Raw genomic sequence first — 22,160 nt, forward strand, 5'->3', positions numbered from 1 at the left:
TTTTGCTATGGCCACTTGCAGTTGTCATTGCGGTTGCCGCTTGCGCTTGGAAAATTGGGTTATTGGGTCATGATTCAGTTCGAAGCAATAGCATGCCAGCCACAACACAACACAACACAATCGCCTCGATTTGTATTTCGTTTTTGCCAGCCAGCCAGTCAGCCAGCGAGCGAGTGAGTGGGCTGTCAACAAAGCGAACTTGTGGATACATTTTCAGCTACTGTTTGCCGGCTGCAATTTAAACACGAATGCAGCAGTCCCCCAGACTCCAGCGAACTCATCGAAATCCCAATCCCAATCCCAATTGCAATCGCAATTCCATACCATCCCCAATCCGAAACCCAGTCAGAGTTTTGTGTGCCTCGCTTTGTATCTTTCTAATTGACTTCCCTCTTTTGTCTGGCCATTGTCAGCGATGTTGTCGTTTTCATTGAAGTTGCTGCTGCTGCTGTTGCTGTTGCAGCTTGCTGCTGCTGCTGCTGCTGCTGTCGTCGTTGTTGGGGCAACACTTGACACTAATTAGGCCACTCTTTGTGCGCCTGAGCTTGCCTTGCATTATCTGCAGCTGAGCTGAGCTGCCGCTCTATGCAAATGTTTTCCTCCTCCGTTCGCCTTTCAATTAGCTGCCATCTAAATATGTATCAGAGCATATTTACTTGGCACTTGGGTCAGATAAGCGCTATATGCATGCACTGCACTGTACTGCATGCATACTTACACACATGTGTGTGTATGCATATAGGAAGAGAATCGAAATAGTTCTCCTCGAGTGCTAGGTGCAAATAAACTACGCAGCTAAAAATACAAACAAATACAGTATCTCAATCAATTCTATTATGCTCGACTCGCAGTAAATCACTAGCAGACAAATTGATATTGTAATTTTCTCAATTCGGAGCATCCAAACAAATTCCTACACACTTACAAAATAACTTCCATCTAACTTGGAATTATTCCAGAAATATATCCTATAGTTATTCGCACTCACGATTTTCTCGCCGTGCATTCAGTGTGCCATTGACCAACATTTTGCCGCCGCCTTCACGGCTAACATGTAAAATCGTACAAGTCTAGAGATGAAAATAAGAAATGAGCAGGAAAACGGAGGACAACATGGGCCATAAATTTCAATCAAAAAGTCTGCCAGCAGCAATTAAATTGCGCAATTTTCGCCCTGCTTTTTTTTATGACCAGAGCATTTTTTCGGCTGCAATGAGAATTTGATTTTCTGGCTGAAAGATTGAAAACCGGCATTTATATACATAGATATATATTCAAATTATGTGGGTGATGGATGGCGTCGATGGGACTTGGAAATAATTCATCTGGGAAATGCGAAAAGCAGGTTATTATTCACACCCAACAGTTCACACCGGTTTGCCCAACTGCAAATAGATATGCATGGTGGAAACATCACATCACATCACAGGTACACACTGAACGACTCACAATTGCATAATGACTTTGGCAATTGCCACATTAGCATATCAAATATTTCTGTGGGCGTCTCGCATAGTTTGCTTCTTCTTTAGTTTTTTCGAGCTGCCCCCGAATCGAAATCGGAAAACAAAAACATAAAAAAAACATTGTAGCACTGACACCAAATAAATTTGCAACTAGAAACTGCAAGTTTTGGACTTGGCTTTAATTTCGTTTTAGTGTGACAAGGCAAGGCGCTAAATTTGTTTACCGATTTGTTTCCCAAAAGCGACTAAAACCGGGCAGAAGCTGCCAAAGTAGCACACAGCAATTTTTGTTTGCTTTTTCGAGCTATTTCGTGTGTGATGCAAACAAAACGAAGCGAAATGTAGTGAAAAACCACAGCGAATGCAGCCAGCAGTGACACACTTAACTTCCAAGTTGGTCACCCTGTCGGCTACGCAATATTCGTGATTCGTACTGCATTTGGAATTTAAAGAGGCGCAGATATGCATGTGTGTATGTGTGTGTGTGCTCAAAGGAAGCACTTCAGTGCCACTCCCCTTCTAAACACGAACTCAATCAACTTCATGTTTTGATGATATCTGCGTTACCCTTTCCCTTTCCCATTCCCGTCGAGAAATGTATGTCATAATTTCGCCTGGTTTCTGGTCTCTGGTTTGTTTGTTCGCCCCGTGTTTTTGGCTTGTTTACTTTGGGAATTTGCATGCAGCGCCTCCCGTTTTTGGCCATAACAACAAGTTTGCCCTGCCGGCATCGAACCATTTGACCCATTTCGCCTGCCAACCGAGTGAAACATTTTGTTTTGTTCGAGCAACTGGGTCAAATTGGGCCTATGGCCGCCACCCCCCTTAAAAAGCATTGATTAATCAATCCCCCCCAGCTTTGATCTTTTCCCCCTTCGGGCAGTGTAAACAGAAAGCTAATAGATGATGGAGTTACAATCACCGGCAGCTGACAGCTTCCCAAGAAACAGCCAGCCGGGCATTTCGTCATTGGCCAAAATGACGATGGATGGTCAACAAACCTGGGAAGCACCCGGCAACGGAGCAAACGAGACTCAAATTGCTTCCCAGTCGAGTCATTGTCTCATAGTTATTTAGGTATTTATTTATTTTTTTGTTCTTCGCCTTCTCAGTCGAGTTTCTTGACCGAAAGACCGGCATATTTTTGGACCTATGACGAAATGACGAGAGCCTATAGTTAAATTAAATCTGACACGAATCTGGGTTTGACTTTTTATGACGGTTTTACCATTTAATGGACTTCTTCTTCATTTTCGCTGTCTTACACTCGTATGGTTTCTGTTTTGATAGCCGGCTACTCGCTTTTGGTATTTTACGTTTTGAATGGCGTTTCGGGAGAATTCTCCAGCACAAGATTGGATTCAAATTACGATTTTTAGGCTTCGTTGGACGCCACCACCACACACACACACACAAACCCGAAAAAAAGGAACTAAAACCCGCAGACAGAGAAAGCGAGACAGCACGATTGCGTTAGAGGGGGAGGGGGCGACAGAGGCACAAGGAGCGAGTTCGTTTGCCTCACGTTCAGAGCAGCCACCACCAAGTTTGTTGACCTTCATCAAAATCTGGCGGGGGCAACAGGCAGACACAACTCTGCCGCAGACCCGACAAAAAACAAAATAATAATAAAACAACGCAAAGGATCACCTGTTGCTGCAGCTGCTCTACGAAAGAGATGGGCATATGAGACGTGAGAGAGAGAGAGACATTATGAACGATAAAAAGCAAAGGCAATCGGTGGAGGACTAGAATTCCTCCACTTGTCTGGCTGCCAAATTTGTTATCTAAATTATTAGATAAATATAATAAATGGCAAACATTTCAAGGAGCAATACAAATTTGGCATAATATTAGTTCTCAATAACTGTATAAATGCAGAATATATTTTTGCTCAAAGGTAAGCTACAAATTATGCAAACAGAAACGTCAAATTGCTTCACACTCCAATCAAAATCTACTTACAGCTCAACTGCAATCGGTTTATTCGACTCACAAATTATTACATAATTTCATAATCGGCAATTCAAAGCGAAGAAGTGGAAGGGAGACGACAAGTGTCAAAGACTGCAGCTGGAATTCCAAGCGATTTAAACAGCACAATTACGGGCGATTTAAAACGCACTCGTCGGCGGGCGAAGGAGGCAGCGGAATCGATAATATGTAAATGCGTTTGTTCCCCTGCCAAAATGAACCGAGAACCGAAAACAAAATACAGAGAACACAAACACACACAGCGACCCAAACAGTCGAAATACTCGAACGGGATCAACGGCTCTCGTTCCCGAAAGTTGAATAACCCAAATGGGCGTATAAACAAAAAAGAAGAAGAGAGGAAAAAGTAGAGAGAGCAGCGGGAGAATGCGTACAAAACTGCAGAAGAACCCAGTAGAAACGAAATAGGTCGGCATAGGTATTATTATTCCACTAATAACTCCAAGGCCTAATTATGCATAATGAGTCACAGAACTCAGCATAACTTACTATCATAACGGAAAAGTGAGGCGCCATGAGTAACACGTTCTACGTAAGATGATCAACACCCCGATGACCAAGCACATCGATCGTACATACATACGTACGTACTGATGTACATATAACCCCCTTGCTAAAGAAATTGGGGACAATAAATGATATCACAGCGTGGGGCTTACCCTAATATCATACAATCAGCTTTGCTGCGTTTCACATTTCAGCAGCAGCTACATAGTATATGTTCCCCTAAACTTTATATGCACATATTATTGAGCATATCCAGTTGCATTTCCTATGCTCGTATGTACATATGTATGTGCATAAACTACCCCCCTTTCTATGCGGATTGGTTTCGTAGGACCAAAGGATTCCTTGCCGACCCTTTATGTCATTCATGTCTCAATACGGATCTGGGAATTTATGCGAGAGTTTCCTGTTTCAATTAAATTTTATTCGAGGCGATAAAATTTTACGAGTCTTCGCATTGTAGCGCAGGAATAGGAGAAAAATTGTCAAGAAAATGCCAATGGAATTACAGTCTGTTTTTCATTTGCCACATTCGCAATTGCTATGCGCACTTCTTTTTGCTTCGTTTTGTGGCCAAAAAAAAAAACTTTGGCAAAAAAGTAACTGTTATGGCAAGTGGTCGAGGAATTTCAGCATTGGTTCAATTAATATCTGAATGGCAAGCGAAACGACGACGTCATCGCAAGCAACCCCATGTGACTAATGCCCCGGCGGAGTGAGTGTTCTATATTTATCCTGTGACGTCGTAGGCAGTGTTTATGGCTCACACAAACGCCCACCGGCCCATCCGTCCACGAGTTAGTGAAAATGGAAAGTGGAAGTGGAAGGAATCGTGGCTGGTGGGTGGTGGATGATGGGTGGCGGGCTAATAACACCCACTCAAATGGCCAGAAGGCAGGGCCTTGGGACATTTGGCAACTAATCGCCTCGTAAATATGACACTGCAATGGAACTTGCACGGATAATCCAGAGACGACGACAATGCGAGGCAGAGAGCAAATAAAGCAGGGTCAAATGAATCCGGCCTTTTCGAAAGTGTGATAAGCACTCGGCACTCGGCGGGTAAAACGCTACGTAAGCAAACAAACAAGCGAGCGAGAGAGCTTCGACATTACGTATACGCAGTGAGCGCAATGATGACGACAGAAATTGCGTAGCGAATGCCAGTGAAACGGTAGCATTGTCACTGGACAGGGGCGTAGGCATCATGGGCTACAGGGAAACTCCATTAGTGGGTCAACTCCTCTTCGACGGACGCCCCTGTCAACGCCCCCTGGAATTTATATGGCCAAAAGGTAAGAAATATGCCAGAGAGCCAGACAAAGCAAAAGGCAATGAAGCGAATTTGATTGTTATGTGAAGCGAAAAATGTTAAAGTGAAGACAAAGGAGGGTTTAGTGATGTGAAATGGAAAGGTGGGTACATTAAAATCATTTATTGTTTATTTTTGACTAGAAAAGGAAACCATTTTCCCCATTTGAAATATATGTTAATATATGTAGGTTGATAGCTCGATTGATAAAAATCGAACATTTCGCATACTGTTCTATAAACTTTTGACTTTTCTTCTTATCTATTAATAAATCACTTTTATGTATATCCCAATCTATCTTGTATCCGTTTTAGGTACAGTACCCACCCCATCTTTGTGTGGGCGGCAAAGGGAGAATTTAGGTTGTTTTGCATGCTGCACGAAACTCATTCAAGTTAATTTAATCGCGTAATTTACGCATGATTGGCATCGAAAACGCGTGAAGACATCGGCCGGGTGTCGGCTCAAAAGCTTCTTTTTTCCCTTCATGCCATTCGTTTGGCGGTGTAGCTTTCGAAATGTAAATAAACGAAAATAGAGACCAAATGATGGTTTTCGGAGGGGAAGCGGGTTTTTGGGGCGATGACGTCGCCACCGCGCCTACGCGACCGAGGGAAAAATGAAAAGAAGAAGCCTCGACATAAACAAAAAAACGACCGAATCGAAATACATACAAATACATACACACACATACAGACAGAAGCGCACAAAGGGAGAGGGAGCATAGGGCCCAGCATAACGGTGAGAAAACAAAATGGCGACCATATTGCGTTGTAGTTTTTCGGAGCTTGGGAGGCTGCCATTTTGTTTTTGGCGCCATCTCACCCCCACTCCGCTTCTCTCTCTTTCTCGCTCCCGGGTGCGTAAGTTTCGTGTTTTCCCTGTTTTTTTGTAAACTTTGGCGGTCCAGCCGGCCGGTGAATTGACGGAATGACTGACCGACTGAACGAATGAATGAATGAATGACTGAATGAGAGTCTGGCAGACGCTGCATTCGAAATGCGGTAGAAAGTGGCCACAGACGGCGGCTCAGCGGTAGAAAGTGTGAAGTTTTCGACTTTGTTTTTGCCAGCCACCGGTATTAAGTTGGTATTTAGCTGTGATTTAGATATAGATTAAAGTGCAGCCCAAAAAATATTAACAATAATTTTAGTGATCTGATATAAAATACTTTTAGTAAAAACTAAAATAAAGCAATTATTATCTACTACTCTTTAGTTTAACTTGAATAAACATCGTATCCTAAGTTGCTTTGGAGGCCGTTACCACACAACTCTGTTTTCCCCAATCGTAATTATCCCCGAAATCAACTTTCATAACAGTGAGCTTGCAATGGATCTCCGTCTTCCATACAATCCACCAACTGGGGGATTCAATTGACCGAACTCGTCCGTCCGGCCGTGATAAGCCGCATACGATAAGCGTGCGAGATTTACTATCGCCTTGCTTTTCAGGGATTTCCAGCTTTGCAATGTGCCTGCCACTTGAGCTGCGACTTCGGCTCGGCAGCTGCCGTTGATTCCCCCCGGGTGCAAGTTGCTGCTGTCAATTGCACATCAGCGCCAAAAGGGGTTGGATGGGGTGCATCGGGGGCTGTGGGGCCGCAGTGGCGGATAGTGGCAACAAATTTGTGAAAATCAAGTCAACGGCTTGCTGCTGCCACACAGAAAGTAAACAACACATAGAAAATATACCCCATTTATATTTTAGGTTTAAAATATATATCATACATTTTTTCACATTCTATATACTACGAAATAAACCTTGATTTAATTGAGAAAACAATTGATTCGTTGTCAATAATCTCATTATTTATAACAATTGTCTTATATATGATATCTAAAATATAGCCACTCATTAAGCTAACATCAATATCAACTGAATAATGATAGCTCTTTAATAAAATCAGTTCGACCCTTGTTTACTGCCCTTGTTTTCTATCCATGAACCCATTGTTTTGTTTCAAATTACAATCAATTTGGTTGCTAGTTCGTTGGTGCAGGGGAAATTGTTGCAGCTCAATGGCAATGGAATGCAAAGGCAATCCCCCCCTCCACCTCACCCCCTTACTTCAGCCCTTACTTTTCCGCAGTGAAGAAAAGCCAGAAAAAGCGACGAAACATTTTAATTTGATTAAATTTCATGTGACCCAAATACCGGAAACAGTTGTTCTCAGTGCCCTAGACGAAAGACACCACCCACCGCCCGCCACCCACTGCCCTCCACCCGCCGCCCACTTTCTGCCCCCCAGGAAGAGTGACAATGGCCTCGCATTACGGAGAGCGAAAAAAAAGGCAAGGGAAAACGCAGAGAAGCGAAATGGGCGCAAAACAAAATCAAAATTGTGATAAAAAAGGGGGGAAAATGGAAAAGCGGTTAAGGGTGAACCCAGAGGGGGGTGCTAAATGGGTGGGGGGGGGTTTTGCGTGTGTGAGTGTGTTTGTTCGGCACAAACTGGTGACGTTGACATCTTATTTCATTTTATACATTTTTCGGCTTTGCGCTGTGCCACATGAAAAGCAATTTTCATGCGTGGCTTCTTCTCCTTTGTGTGCGTGTGTGTTAGTGTGTTTGTCTGCAAGTGTGCGTGCTTCCGCTGACAGAATCGAATGGAAACCGAACCCAAAGAGCCGGTTTTTCTTCAAAGCGAAAAATATACAACAAAAAAGTATACTTATAAAAAAAGAGACTCTCACACGCACACACACACACACGCACACCGGCAAACTGAGCGTGCGTAAAGTGCGTAACTGTTGTTAATAAGAAACGGGTTTGCTTTGGGCTTCTTTATTGCCATCTCGCTCTGGCCGCTTAGCTGGTGTGTACAGCTGTTTTCTGTTTATCTCGCACTTTCCGCCTCCTCTTTACATTCGTATTTTTGTTTACGTTCTGTGGCACGCACACGAGACCACGGCACGCACACGACTCCCCCCGACCACTCACCCATACCATTGTGCCTGAGTATCTGCAAGTTTGTCGTATCCGTATCTGTATCTGTGTATCTGAGTGTTGGACTTTCTGCTGTGGGAGACACATTTTCACACTTTGCGCATCTCTCTATCTGCCTATTGCGTATTTATTGTTGTTGGGGAAAACCCTCTGTGCCTTACTTAATCACCAAAAATTCAACTTCATCGCTTTCACTTTTAAATTAAGTCATAATAAAGGCAAGCGCAAATAAAGCCTTATAACGCACATAAAAAGTCGAGAAAAAAACGTAACCTACTTTCGTGTGAATAAGATACTGCGCAAAAAATGATCGCAGATCAATAATTAAAGCTCTCGATTTTTTATTCAAACTGGACTTTTTGTATGTAGCCCTTGAAGCTGTTCCGCAATCAAAATCAAGTCTATTTTGGCCAAATTTTTAATGACGCTCATAATAGCGAAAAAAAATAGGCTTCCGGGTGGGGAGATGGCCAAAAACTGCAGTATTCGATTAAAATTTCAGGCAAATACAAGTTGATACTGGTTCGATATCGTTTTATCTGAATGCCTGAGCCATTTTTTCCCACAAAACTTAAGCTGAAACACTTGGGATTCGATTCATTTTTGTTATTTTCCCGCTGTTCGCTGTCTTTCTTTCAGCGTTAATCAAAACCCCATTTAAAACTGACCCACATACCAAGGTGGCATGTACCCAAAACGCCAGACTCACCCAGACAAAGTCGAAAAATCAGGTGTTCACGTGTATGGGTTTTTGTGTCTGTGTGCATATCTGGTTGAGCTTGTGCTGAAAGGCCGCTTGAAAAAGCTAAAAGGCGCTGCTTTGAAATCAAAAAAAAAAAAAACCGAAACTCAAACGAAACTGAAACCGAAACAAGCTATAGGCATTTTTTGAAAGTCGTTTCGATTTTTCGTTTGGCAATCGCTATTCCCTTTTGATTGGACCCATTTGTGAGTCATGAAAGAAATTAACGCTATGACAGCAGATCAAGACCACGAGCAAGAGCACTGGTAATCCAAAACCAGCTAAAGGACAAGTCGTTCAACCTGCAAAAAGGTCACCGAGGCAGCAAAGTCTTCCCCCCTTAAAAAAGAAGAAACAGCACAAAGGCCAAACGTTATACTCCCTCGGATTTATAGCTTCCAATTGGAGTGCTGCATTATTTGTTGTCGGCCATCGTAAATTGCCAAAAAGCGGCGACTTTCTACCTGCAAGATCTACGAGTGTTCGGCAAGGTCGATTAGTCATTAGAGTGCGGCACCCAGACCAATATCAATACCATACCGTGTCCAGAGTTTCCAGAACCGAAAATCCAAATACCGAAAACCCAAAACAAGGGGTCCTTACTCAAGTGGCCTGCCACTCATTTTTTTTCCGCTGGCCAGTTTGGCCAAACAAAAAACCGAAAAAACGGCATACAGGCAAAAGGAACAAAAGGGGGAATTTATGTTTTTGCCGGTATCATAAAACCATAGCAATGCACCGAAAAAAGAGACGGGTAGACGGGCAGAGCAAGAGTGTGAGTGTGAGAGGTTAGAGGATATCCCTGGGCAGGTCGTTAGCCGATTTCGATGTCCAGCGAACAGCGGGTAGTCCTGCAAAGGAGCGAGATATAGGATATGGCAGCAGGAGCAGAAATGCTCAGCCAGGACTCGGAACATCAATGCTCAAATGCCTGATAAGCGATCGCCGAGGTAATGGATTTATAAAGACACACACACACACACACACACATGTAGCTGATGGCGTGGAAAGTTTCTGGCCAACTCCAATTATCAGCTTACAACTACTTGAGATCGGGGCAAAACCCCTGAGAAACTTGATTGATTTCGGTGGGCGAGCGGTAGTTACAAATGAACTGCGGCTACCAGCTGGCCGAAATGCGCTTTTGGCCGGGCCAACAAAATGGGTCGCTGCCGAAAAGTGAGAGGCCAGAACGCGCTTAAATATATTTGCTTTCTGTTTCTTTTCTTGTGATTTTTTGGTTTATTTTTTGAGCTCGCAATGAAAGTAAAAAGTGAGCTGGAGAAATGGGAGCAGCGGCACTTGCGTGCGTGCAATCACTTGGCAATGTCAATTTCAATGCCATTTAAACGAATTTCGTTTTAAATGCAAAACACAGGTAGAACGGGAGATAACGAGGGTAAAAACTACAAATTACCCTGGGCGGAAGTGGCAACACAAATCGGAGTGGGCTACCCGTCTTTAGTCCGCAGTCTTGACAAATTATACCCGACATTTTGGCCGGCAGCTGAGCTTAATTCTCGCCTGGCCTCCATTAAATGAGCTTGCAAATTATATGCGCTGCTGCTCCTGCTGCTGGACACTTGATTCATGGCCCGGCCATTATACGTCATCGTAATTGAAATGCGACTGGAAATGGACGTGGAAATGTAAATGAAAATGGAGATGACGATGGCGATGGCGCTGGAAATGCGTGCAACAAGTTTCTCGTTTGAAATAACCTTAGAATTAATTGCCTCACGTTTCCGACTCAAAAAAAAGGCAGAAAACAAAGGCAACTGCTCAACTTGAACCGAAAAACAAATTTCGGTTGGAGCCAAACAAACACACACACACACACGTGACCATCACATGCCAGCGAGGACAACTATTGATAGATGTAACAAATTTCCCCACACCCCCAACCGTCAGTTCAGTTTTTTTTCGATTACAAAAGCAGCAAACGAAAAAAAAATGGATGAACAAAACACAGCAAACAAAAAAACCAATTGTTGATTGACTTACAACATAGCAGCGACGAACTTGAGCTCTTCACTTTTCTACTCATTTTCGAATTTGTGGCTAATGATGAGGTCATAAGAGTTGAAGCTTGTAAGTCGCACGTTTTCCTACAACTCACATTACCATAGCTGATTATGCCAAAAGATTCCGATTCCGATTCCAATAGCGATTCTGATTCCGAGGCTTTTCAGCGCCGTCGCCGATCGTAAAAGCCAGGCGAGCTAGCCAAACAAGCTGCGATAGATACATTTTCAGTGTTTTCCCCTTTTGGGCAGCGCATAAAACTCGATCGGGTCACAGTACGGGTATCTGTATCTGCTGGATACCAGATACCGCAGACCAGATACTAGATACTGAACAGCGTATACCGAATGCTGAGCACTGGATACTGAACACTGGGCACAATGGGCCGACATCAAGCTGGGGACAAGCCCACACATCTGGCAGCCAGCTAGCCTCTGACAAATTTATCGACTCGCCGCCACACGGAAAAGATATGCGCAGCTGACTTGGCATTGAGGAGCACGTATCTGTATCTGTATATCGAAGCGTACGGGTGGGTACACGGTTCGAAAATCTTAAGCAATTGATAGTGTAACATCACTTTGATGATAAAATACAATATGAAGATAAGAATGCTATTTCGTCCGGTGTATCTCGTCATTCGCATGCAACAATTACAAAGGTTCTAAGCGATTATTAGTCAAGAGAGAGAGAAAAAAAAACAACGGGCCGGCAAAAAACAACAAGCTGTGAAAACTGCAAGGCAGACCCGCCGGTGGAGCGACAGGGATGGCGCGAGGAAGAGAAAGGGACGGAGCACAGCTCGAAGCCGGCTGCTGCATCTCTTTCCCACCGCAGCGCAGTCAGCCGGCAAAGCGCGTTGGTATTGGTATTTGTATCTATCTCACAGATGCATGTGTTCCGCTCATGTATCTAACTATCTTTGTATCTTTGCCATCTACATATATGTATGCCTGACTTATGACGCAATTCGAAAAGTTCATCTGATCTTTTTGCGCTCTGTCTCCCTCTTTCTGGGTATCTCTATCCGTTTCCATCCAGCCGGTTGATGTTGTTGTTGCTAAGGCGCGGCCGCAGTCCGTAGAATTAATCTATATAATTAGCTGTAAAGCGTAGAAACATCAAGCCATGTATCTCTATTTAGCCCTGAATTTGTAGCGCATTTATTGCAATTGTTTCCCCCACTTTACATTACTCTTTTTCATTTTTTATTGTTTTTATTGTGGGTGTTTGTTGCTCGCTCGAAATTCTTTCACGAAACCGAATTCTAAACAAATTTTCATTACGACACGATCTCAACATCATCAACATCATCGTCTCATCCGCAGAAGAGCATCGTCGTCATTGAGATTGTTTTTTTGGGTTTGCGCGTTCGGATTCGGGGCGATTCTATAAATGCCGCAACCGATGATGTTTCACTCTTGAATTATTTTTCGCCGCTTTTATTTATTAATTTTTTTTTGTGTTTGCTTAGCAGTTGAGCAGTTCAACGATTCGAGTGACGTAATGGCAAAGGGGCTGTGGCTGGAGGATTAGCTAGATCATGTGTGTGTGGGATCAACTTGGTGGAACCAATTCACGATTGAGCGGCAATAAAGTTTATAAACTATTGCATTTCTGGAGAGATATTCAGTGGTTCTATTTTTGCATGGGGTGATCAAAAAAGGCTTATTGGGAATCAGATGCAACATAAAAGTGCCACACATTTCCTGCATTCGCTGTGCATCGAAGATACGTAATTAAATCAGAAGCCGCTTTAGCTTCTGGTCAATCTAATCTTGGGGGCTCGAACTGGCCCTCAATCGAGAGGGTTTCTCTATATCGAAACGCACGAGCAAGAAGGCCAACCCAGAGCGTAACCCAATTACGTGCCAAAAAGCGGAATGCGACCCTCGACAAGTATTTTTTGAGCTTTTCTCTTTTTTTATTCGTTGCATAGTTGCACATAGAACGTGATTGCACATACACACACTACATATATACATATAGATACATATACACTGTATATCGTACGGTACTGTACACTGGGGTGCGAGTAAATATATGCTCTGAATAACCCAGTACATAGGCGCATAGATACATATGTATGTATGTGCATCTGTCTATGTGCATGTGTATGCTGCTGCGCCCCCAAAAAGGGGAGGGGCATGCTGTGGTGCGGCCAAGCCAACCTTGACACACTTTTCGCCGCCCCACAAAGCTGATGATGCTCATCATGATGTGGATGGTGATGGCGATGATGATGATGCTGGCGATGATAAAGACGTCGACAGCACAGCCAGCAGCCTTTCTCAGTTGCAGTGGTCAACCCCCCAAATGAAAAAGTATCTAAAGGATGCAGAAACTCCCTTTGAAGTTTATTGAAACCCAACAGTTTGCCATCATTCAAAAAGAGTTTCTTGAAGATTGAAAATACCCATTCCCAATCCTCTAGCTAATATATATACTTAAAGGATGCATCCACTCACCTCATTTCCCACTGTTGTGATCTTGACAATCACCTCGTCCTTGGTAGCGTCGTGCTTGACGACATCGCCGCTCTGCTCGCGTCCGTTGTAGGTGAAGTAGACCCGCTGGCCGGGCTGCAGTTCGGTGTCCATGATGGACCGGAATCCGGGTCCAATCAGATCCGACTCGCGGAACTCCTTGATCATGGCGCTGCGGCGCAGTGCCTGAGCAGGACTGATGTGTACGTTGGCAGCGCGACGCGTTTCCACGATGACCGACGGATCTGTGGAGGATGTGGACGAGGCCGAGGCCGCGGACGACGTGCTAGCGGTTGGGGACTCGACGGCGGTCTTGAAATCGAAGCGGACCAGGTAGCGCGTATCGGCGTTAATCGGTGCCTCGCCGGGCACCACAAAAGTGGGCGGCGGCGGCGGCGAGAGCGGTCCCATGTACGAGGGCGGCGTTTTCACGTCGGATATGGTGCCGGAGTACCAGAGGCCATCCGGACCCTTGGCGCACACCTTGGTGCCGATGATGGAGCGCTTGGCCAAGCGGCGGCCGGTGGACATTTTTGTACGTTCGGTTATGCTACTTTCAGGGGGGGATATTTTAGTTTCCAGCGCTTTGAAACACGCTGGATTTTCTAGTCTTTTTTTACGTCTGTTTGTTTGAACTTAGAACTTGAACTTGGCCTTAATGGTTGGCCACATTTTCTCTTCGCACTTCAATCACTTTTGCTTTTTTATTGCACTTGAGTATTTGATTTTGTGGATATTTGTTGCACACTTCTTCCCAATCAGTTGCACTTTTTTTTTGTATGGTTATTAAACGCACTTTGTCTTTTTTGTGGAGTTTATTGCGGACTATATGGGGATATTTTGTGGATTACTTAAGTCTGGCAGACGTTCTTGGTCAGCCGGTAAACGTGAAATTGGCCAAGACTGGGCAGTTTCTTGATGATATTCTTGTGATACAGCTCCAGAGAGAAGGTGACGCGGTGCAGGAGCCACTGGGGCGGATGAAAGTGCGGCTTTAACTTCACATGCTCGGCGTCGCTGGGCGTCTGAATGGCGTGGCAGTTGCGTTTGTGCCTAAGCATAATCCAATTTTGACCGCTTGTAACGTCAGCTTGCAGTTCGAGCTTCCTGCGGGGAAAGTTTTTTTGTTTTTCGTTTTTCGCGCTTTTGCCGGTCGTTACTTTTCACTTTTCTCTCAGTTTTCTTGCCAGCACACACACACACACGCGTACACTTATACACACAACACACTGACACAACACAGAGAGCAATATGCGATGCAATTGGCGGCTGCTGCACTGATTTGTTTTGACTTTTATGTTTTTTGCGTTTCGCTTTGTGAATGTGGCTATTCTGCTTCAAAATTGCCCAAAAAACTAAACGGAACACCAGAAGAGGGCCCGTTTGCCTTGGGTTTTTGGCTACTACTTAGTTTTCTTGGCTTTTCACTTGGCTGTTGGCTATTTTTCAGTTGTTTTGGTTTGGCGGAATTGCCCGAAAAGCGCTTATCGGTCTGCTCCCGAGAGTTGGCTATCAGAGACTGAGCGCACGAAAAACGAAACGAAAAGCAAACGGGCAGTTACAGTTACCCACACACACACAGACGCGCTCTCCCTCTCCGACTCTCTCTTATTTATGTGTGTGTATATATACATGTATGGCATCTACCTGCGCTTGGAAAAGCAAAATAAGACACATGAGTGTATGTGTGCGAGTGTGGGGCCTTCCCGCAGCATAAAAATGTTAGAGGAAAACTGCAATTTCCACGACTAACAGAGCACCCAAAGAAGTGGAAAATCATATAATTATGCTATCTAAGTGCGCAGTTGTTAATCAACAATATAACTATGACGCCATCACTGGATGGATGGAGCATAAAACACGGGGGCAGCATTGAAAAAAGAGCAGCATAAAATACTACGCAGTTAAAAAAACAAAACCAATCTACAGAGCACTTGTCAACGCATACGCGCATCATAAATGTGCGTGTGTGAGTGCGACTCGCTCTGGTTTATCAACAACAACAGAGCGATAACAGCTGTTGGAGGCGACGCAGCAACAATGTTGCGAAAACAGCTGTTGAGCAGCGAACATCAGTCTCACAACAAACGAGAGAGAGAAAGAGCGGAAACGAAGTTGGTCAACCCTTTTCTTGGATCCTCTTCAAACCGAAATGGATCCCAGCTGAAGAATTGCATATTCAGGGATCTCACCCATCAATCTCATCCATCACCAAAAAGCCTATGTCGATGGCAACAAAACGTGTTCTTTCAAGAGGACTTTTATAAAGCTGAAAATTAAATAAATAAATTTGCTAAAATACACAAGCAGAATTTTGATTTAAAATGGTTTAATTGTTAATGATAGAAGTATTGTGTTGTGACTGTCTGTAAACAAAGTCGCAAGTGCTCTGTAAAAATATCGTAGGGCAGCGAAATGCCGGCCGGTTTGCAGCAATAACGTCACAGAATTTAACAGTTAAAGAGAGCGCTGGGCTGGCGTGTGCGTGTGTGTGCGTGACTGTTTCACAACAGTGTTTGAGCGCGGGGGAGAGCGACTCACAGCTGTTATGTGCTTTGAAATCCATTCGATTTTGTTTACATCAATTCCATGCTGGCGCTGTAGATGTGAATATGTTGCTGTTGCTGCCGATGGATGTGGATATATGTGTTTCGAGGTTTTCTGGTATTTTTGGGCTCTCTGCGGCGCGAGCATTGTTGTTGCCTTTGGAATGACCTCTGTAGGCATTCTCCGGCAACGTCAGCAAGTGTCGAAGGGCGGTGGATGGAGCGAGAAAGGGGGCGGGGTTCGTTTATTGCGGGGATGGGCGTCCCAATCTTCAACTCCAATAACCAACACATCCATGAGAGATCCAGAACGCCACGGGGCCAAGATTTGCGTAGTTATTGTTCTGGAGTTTCTACGTTTCTGCGTTTTCCGCTTCGCTTTCGGGGTGGATTTTCTGTGGATTTTCATGCCGCCAGCATTATTGAAGACGTCATTTGCGAACGGAGTGGGAAATCGAGAAAAATGCACTGCGTATTTCCCACTCCAGTTAACCAAAAACCGAAATACATAAAAGTCAAAAAAAAAGGGAGGAGGGACAGACTGACGGACGGAAGACCTTGCGAGATAGTGCGGAAATACTGCTTGCCGCTCTTATCAAGTCGAAAATGTTGCTGATTACAGGCGAAGGAAAAACTTATGTAGGTCTTATCTACACAGAGAAAAAAGCTCCGTCGCCTTTAAATACATAATTATGCACAGGGTGCCAATATAAACGCTAGTTGATAAAACGTAAGATTGATTTTACTTGCTACTCAAACTGGTAAGCTATTGGAAAATTTCAATCCTTTGTGGTTTTAGCTACAAAAGTACGAATGGTATTTTGTTATTTGATATGGGTAAGCGATGATTGCTGATTTCTTCCCCCTTTCAGCCGGAATTGAAGAAGAAGCAGCAGATGAAGAGGAGTGGCGGCCAAGTGCAAAGATTAACTATCTGGTAAATTCAATTAATCATTTCTCCAGTGGAAATTCCAAAGCAGCAACAACAAAACAACAAAACAAATCAACAGAGCGTTACCAGAGCTACAACAAATACGCAGTTACGAAAAGAAAACAACAAAATGTGAATGCAATCCACGGATTACAACACAAAAACAGCGTTAGACGGAGCGAGATGGCGAGATGGATACAGAAAACGGAAAACATGCACACATGCACAGATACAACTGGAAAATAGGTCAAACGCCATGTAAGAGAGCGCTGTAAGAGAGCGTAATTAGAACAGGAATCGACTGTTAGCTAACAGCGTCCCCAATTCGCTGGCCGCTCTGATTGGACTCGCTCCAACAGCAAAAAGTTCTTGGCAGCTGTTGCACTTGAGAATATATGTACCCGCGACACCCCAACCCGCTACCCCTTCGCCAACCACCATTTTTCACGTTTTATTCGAATTTTATGAAAATTAAACCGGATTTTCGGATTTCTTTGTAAAGTTGTAATTATGAGTTTAACCCTTTTTTGTCAGTGTTTTTATAGCCAATGGATTTGGTAGGGCGCCGCTCTTATTTCCAACTCTCTAAACAAGAAGGCCAACTTAACATTAAATTTAATAATTATCATTTGCCATTCAGAAAAGATGAATCAACTTTTAATCATACATTCGTCCTGGAAATTCTTGAAATACATCATTCATAGCTTTGAAATATTATCTTCTGATATATTTAACTTTTCGATATTATAATCCCGAGTGTATTCCCTCCTTTATCAAATGCTCATACCCGTAGATATGCGCAATCTTGTGTGTATGAGTGTGGATTTGATTGGATCGCCTTCGAAACCGGATTTTCAAAATATGTATGTCATTCCATACCGTTCCATTCAATTACGCTGATGCCTAGGTATCGCAGAAGGTACATATAGGTCCCACAATGGACGGCCTTTGTTGGCAAGAAATCAACTTGATATTACCCCGATCGATGGACCGAGGATTGGGAAGAGGAAGATGAGGTGATGACGTAGAGAAAGTGCAAGCTGTATGCAAATTAAGCGACACTGTATCGGATCGGATTAAGTGTCCATATCCGATTTGGATGGGGTGCAAATCATGCACGGCTTCAATTTGTATTGACCTATCCCAAGTAACCCGGATTTTTGTCGCGTATCACATCATTACGCCATCAACCCCATCACAGAGTACTACTCACTAATTAGAATCGCTTGGGTTCACCCCCAAAGTTGTGAAGGAACATGTCAAAGTGAGGCAAATGTGCTGTCATGACTGCGAACTTGGACGTGGACACGAGCTTGGACATGGATGTTGATGTGGACATGCCAGCGACGCCGCGTCGAGTTGTCCATCAAAAAATGTCAGTGGCCAAACATAAAGCTCGCACACAAAACAAACAAATCGCAGATGGTGGAAAATCGCCCTTGACTCGGAGTTAGCATACAGTGCATATGCTTGGACTCCAGCTTTGTCTTCGACTTGGAACTCCCACTCCAAACGGAAGGCCTTGACATTTGGAGTTGCGTGTTGCGATCATTAGAATGTTTACCTGTTCGCTGCCGGAGTGGAGTATCTCCTTCTATTTTCAGCTGCCTTTTTTTACTTATTTTTATTTTTTATTTGACATCCAGCAGGTCGCGAGGGGAGATTCGTTTGTACGGAATGGAAAACGAAGTTACCAACGGGCAACAGGGTCGTGTGATTGATGTGAACATGTCAGCACGGACATGAAAGTGGACGGCGATGGGGTTTTGGATTGGGATGCGGATTGCTATTGGGCTGGCAGGAATCATAAATTGTAGACAAGATGAGCGCAGATACAAGATACATGCTGCTATTACACGACTCACAATCAGCTGCAGATACAAATTTATGTCATGTGCAGTCTGGACATGTGAATGACAAAAAAGCATCGCCACGGACTGATAGACTTTTGACAACCGGTTCCACACGGCGAGAAAAATCACTCAATTCTGTTGATTAATTATCTACATCGTTTAACAATAAAACTGCAATGGATTTGTAAGCATTTCGCTGAAAAAACTTGCCACAGAATGCAATGCAAAGCATTTTTGAGGATCAAGCTTCTTTTCAATTTGTTTGCTTCGATAATTAATTAAATAATTATCGTAAAATAAAAATGAAGCTATTAACTTGAATTTGTCCATGTGCATTTGGGGTTTTGGAGCTGGGAGCCTCGTCTGGAGTTGGCGGCCAACCCAACTCGATGGCTGGGGTCAAGCGGCCACCTGACAGCAACTTTCCTTGGCCGGGCCGATTTCACCGGTGAACGATTCAATCGAAATGCCTGGAATGGAGAATCCAAGATCGCAGATCGCAGTGGCGAGGGAAAGGTGGAAAGCAGGGAGGAGCTGCGCCTCCAACATGGAAACTGTGCGTGCTGTTGACATTGGGTCATAAATTCTGGTGAAATACAGACAACAGTTTTCATTGTTTGGCTGCTCAGAGATGCAAGACTTTTGTTTGGACAATACACAAATATGGGCACTAGGCAAACACCGATACGCAGCAATAGACAAATAAATGCCTCGCATGAAATTGGATTTGACTTGGTGGTTGCGGGACCCACGGGGGATACTTCGATTGGGCTTATTTCGATTTTTGGGCGAGGCGGGAAGGGGAAAGGGAAGAAGGGAGAGGGGGGGGGGGGGTGGCTGCAACCAGCTGTCAGTGCCAAACTGTTGATTTTGCAGGCTGAGTTCCATAAACAAGAGGCAATCGAATGAAACTACCCCCCGGCTGCAAAGTCCCAGGCCCAAAATTCAGGCCAAAGACGCCACCAACCAACCTTGGCAACTTTGCAACTAGGCAAACTTCAGGTCGCAAATGGGTCAACCGGCCACGTCACTTACTGACCCACTTTCCGTTTTTTTTTTGGTGGCGGAATCTGTGTCAGGGATGTGAACAGCTGTGCATTTAGCTTGTGCAACATATAGAACTCGTTGGTAAATTTATGCATTAAGGAAACCAAAGAGCAATAATAATAATTATAATATAATAATGATAATAGCTCACGTTTGCAGACAGTAAATTATAGGTGGAAACGGGCCGGATCGAAACACTTTATCTATATCTACTATATAAAGCATATCATAGCAGAAATTAAAAAATAAAATTGTATCTCTTTTTTGGCACATCAATAGATATTAAATAATAAAATAAGAAAAAAATTTGAAAAGAAAATTCAAAGATGTATGTACGGAAATGTTGGGCGATTTGAAGGCGTTTGTTATTGCAAATTTCCAACACAAACAAAAAAACGAAGAAAATTTCAAATATTTTCCAAAAGTTTTGGCGTGACAGTTGTGGGCGTAACAGAGGGCGTGGCGACATGGATCCACGAACTTCTCAATTTTTTTAGTACTTCAAGCTTCTGAGTTCTCAACGCTCATACGAAAGGACTGGTGGCCGGAGAGAAGGACATGGCCAGATCGGCTATTGATCCTGATCATGAATGTATTTAAACTATTAGGTATTTTGAAAAAATAAACGCAGCAAAAAAGCCAATGAGTATTTTTAATTTATTGTGTGTACATTAGTTACATTGGTTTGTGTCTTTGCTTATGGCAACTGCAATGTTTTCTACGTTATGTTTTTTACGCATGTAAAATTCATATTCGTACTGTATCGTTTTTTCTTAAGAAGCTTGCTAAAATTCTGCCGTTTGGTTCTTGTACAAGCTTAAAGCTTGTTATTTCACTTCAAGTAATTTATTATTCTTAAAATTTTTGTAGCAAGACTGACAGCTTATATAAATAATATGTAACAATTTACATATTTATTTAAAAAAATTTAAATGAGTTCGTGCATTTTTGTGCCGGCTGACAATGAGAATACTTAATGGGAGCGGCTGTGTTTGCAAGCAGTGCCAACTTATATTTGTTGTCCTGCTTTTCTCCCACTCACTCTCTCTCTCTCTCTTTCATTTGATTCTCTCTCTGGAGCGCGCACACGCGAGTCCTTGTATCGTTACTTTAGCGAAGTTGCGTCCCCGTCGGCAGCGCTGCCGGCGTCGACGCACCGTCGCGGCGCCGCCCCCGAAATACGAACAGGAGGGGCGGGCTTGGGGCAGCGTGTCCTGCCATCGGAGTCCTTACTCGAGTCCTGCGACTCCCGAGTCCGCAGTTTTGGACAAACACTCCGAGAGGCACGTCAGGGCCAAGCGCGCGCGCTTCTCGTGTCGAGAATTCTGTCTGTCTGTCCTGTCTGTCCGCCAGCGTGTGCGTGAGCGTGTGGGTGCATGTGTGTGCGTGAGCCAATGGCAGCGTCGGTGTTAGCCAATTCCAGTGCTGTGGCAAAAAATACCGTGCCGTAATCGTGCAAAATACGTGCAAAAGTTTGGCCCCCAAAACCAAATTCAAGTGCAAACGCCAACGAAATCAAGTGAAAGTGCGAGTAACAAAGAAATATTCAAAATAAAAAGAAAGCGTCCTGCAAATATAAACACGAGCAGGGAAAAGTCGAAAGAAAAACCCATAAGCAACGTTGTGCTAGCAACAAAATCAACAAAGTGCGCCAGCGGATCGGGAAATCGCGACCGGGTTGTGCGGGTTGTGGGCTGCGGGCTCTTCAGCTGCCAGTTCAGCTGTCAAAAGTTAGTTCGACTCGAGAGCTTAATGTTTTATTTCCATTTCCATTTTTATTTCTATTTTAGTTTTAAGCCACCTTACCCATTCCAAACCACACCTCCCTTTCTTCACAAGCGAAGGCGTGGGCGTTGCACTGCGCAAAATTGTGGGTCATTACCATCACCCATCTTGCACCAAGCAACTTAATGTTGCACTCTTAGATAGATTTGATGTTTCACATTGAAGTAGCTCCAAGATTTTTCCGGTGTACTTGAGTCTTAATTCTTATGGCAATGACAGGAGCTCAAGGAGCTTTTCTGCTGCTCTTGTTCTTGTTCTTGTCGCTGCTCCTAGAGCATTGCTGGAAAAAGTTCGCGTTTCCAGAATTTCCGTGCTAAATGCATTGCTAGCCCCAAGCAAACCAATCCCAACAGATTCCATGGTATCTACGATAATTTAGACAGAAGTCCATGTGCCTGCCAAGTGCATTACTCATACGCCGCGTTGACCGCTGAACAAAGCATGGAAATGAAATCATACCAACCACACACAAACTGTGGCAATAACAGTTAAGCTCACCTGTGTGTGTGTGTGTGG

General features: G+C 43.8%; 3 protein-coding genes across 3 annotated transcripts in view; 1 reads left to right on the forward strand and 2 right to left on the reverse strand.

Annotated features, from left to right (window-relative positions):
- LOC6728706 overlaps window positions 1-14,027 on the reverse strand; it is a 117,972-nt gene extending 103,945 nt beyond the window's left edge. The window contains 1 exon segment of the mRNA XM_016175066.3: window positions 13,465-14,027. Coding sequence (XP_016035373.2) covers window positions 13,465-14,013 — 549 coding nt within the window. The 5' untranslated portion in view covers window positions 14,014-14,027.
- A 306-nt stretch (window positions 14,028-14,333) lies between these two features.
- On the reverse strand, window positions 14,334-15,031 carry LOC27206313. Its single transcript, XM_016172070.3, has one exon. The coding sequence runs from the start codon at window positions 14,541-14,543 to the stop codon at window positions 14,334-14,336; it is 210 nt and encodes a 69-aa protein (XP_016035374.1). The 5' UTR covers window positions 14,544-15,031.
- Window positions 15,032-21,103: 6,072 nt separating this feature from the next.
- LOC6728709 (protein tipE) overlaps window positions 21,104-22,160 on the forward strand; it is a 29,724-nt gene continuing 28,667 nt past the window's right edge. The window contains exon 1 of the mRNA XM_002104009.4: window positions 21,104-21,589. The gene's annotated coding sequence lies outside the window, so the exon portion shown is untranslated. The remainder of the gene's footprint in view (window positions 21,590-22,160) is intronic.

This window comes from Drosophila simulans, chromosome 3R (assembly GCF_016746395.2).
Source record: "Drosophila simulans strain w501 chromosome 3R, Prin_Dsim_3.1, whole genome shotgun sequence".
Taxonomy (NCBI): domain Eukaryota; kingdom Metazoa; phylum Arthropoda; class Insecta; order Diptera; family Drosophilidae; genus Drosophila; species Drosophila simulans.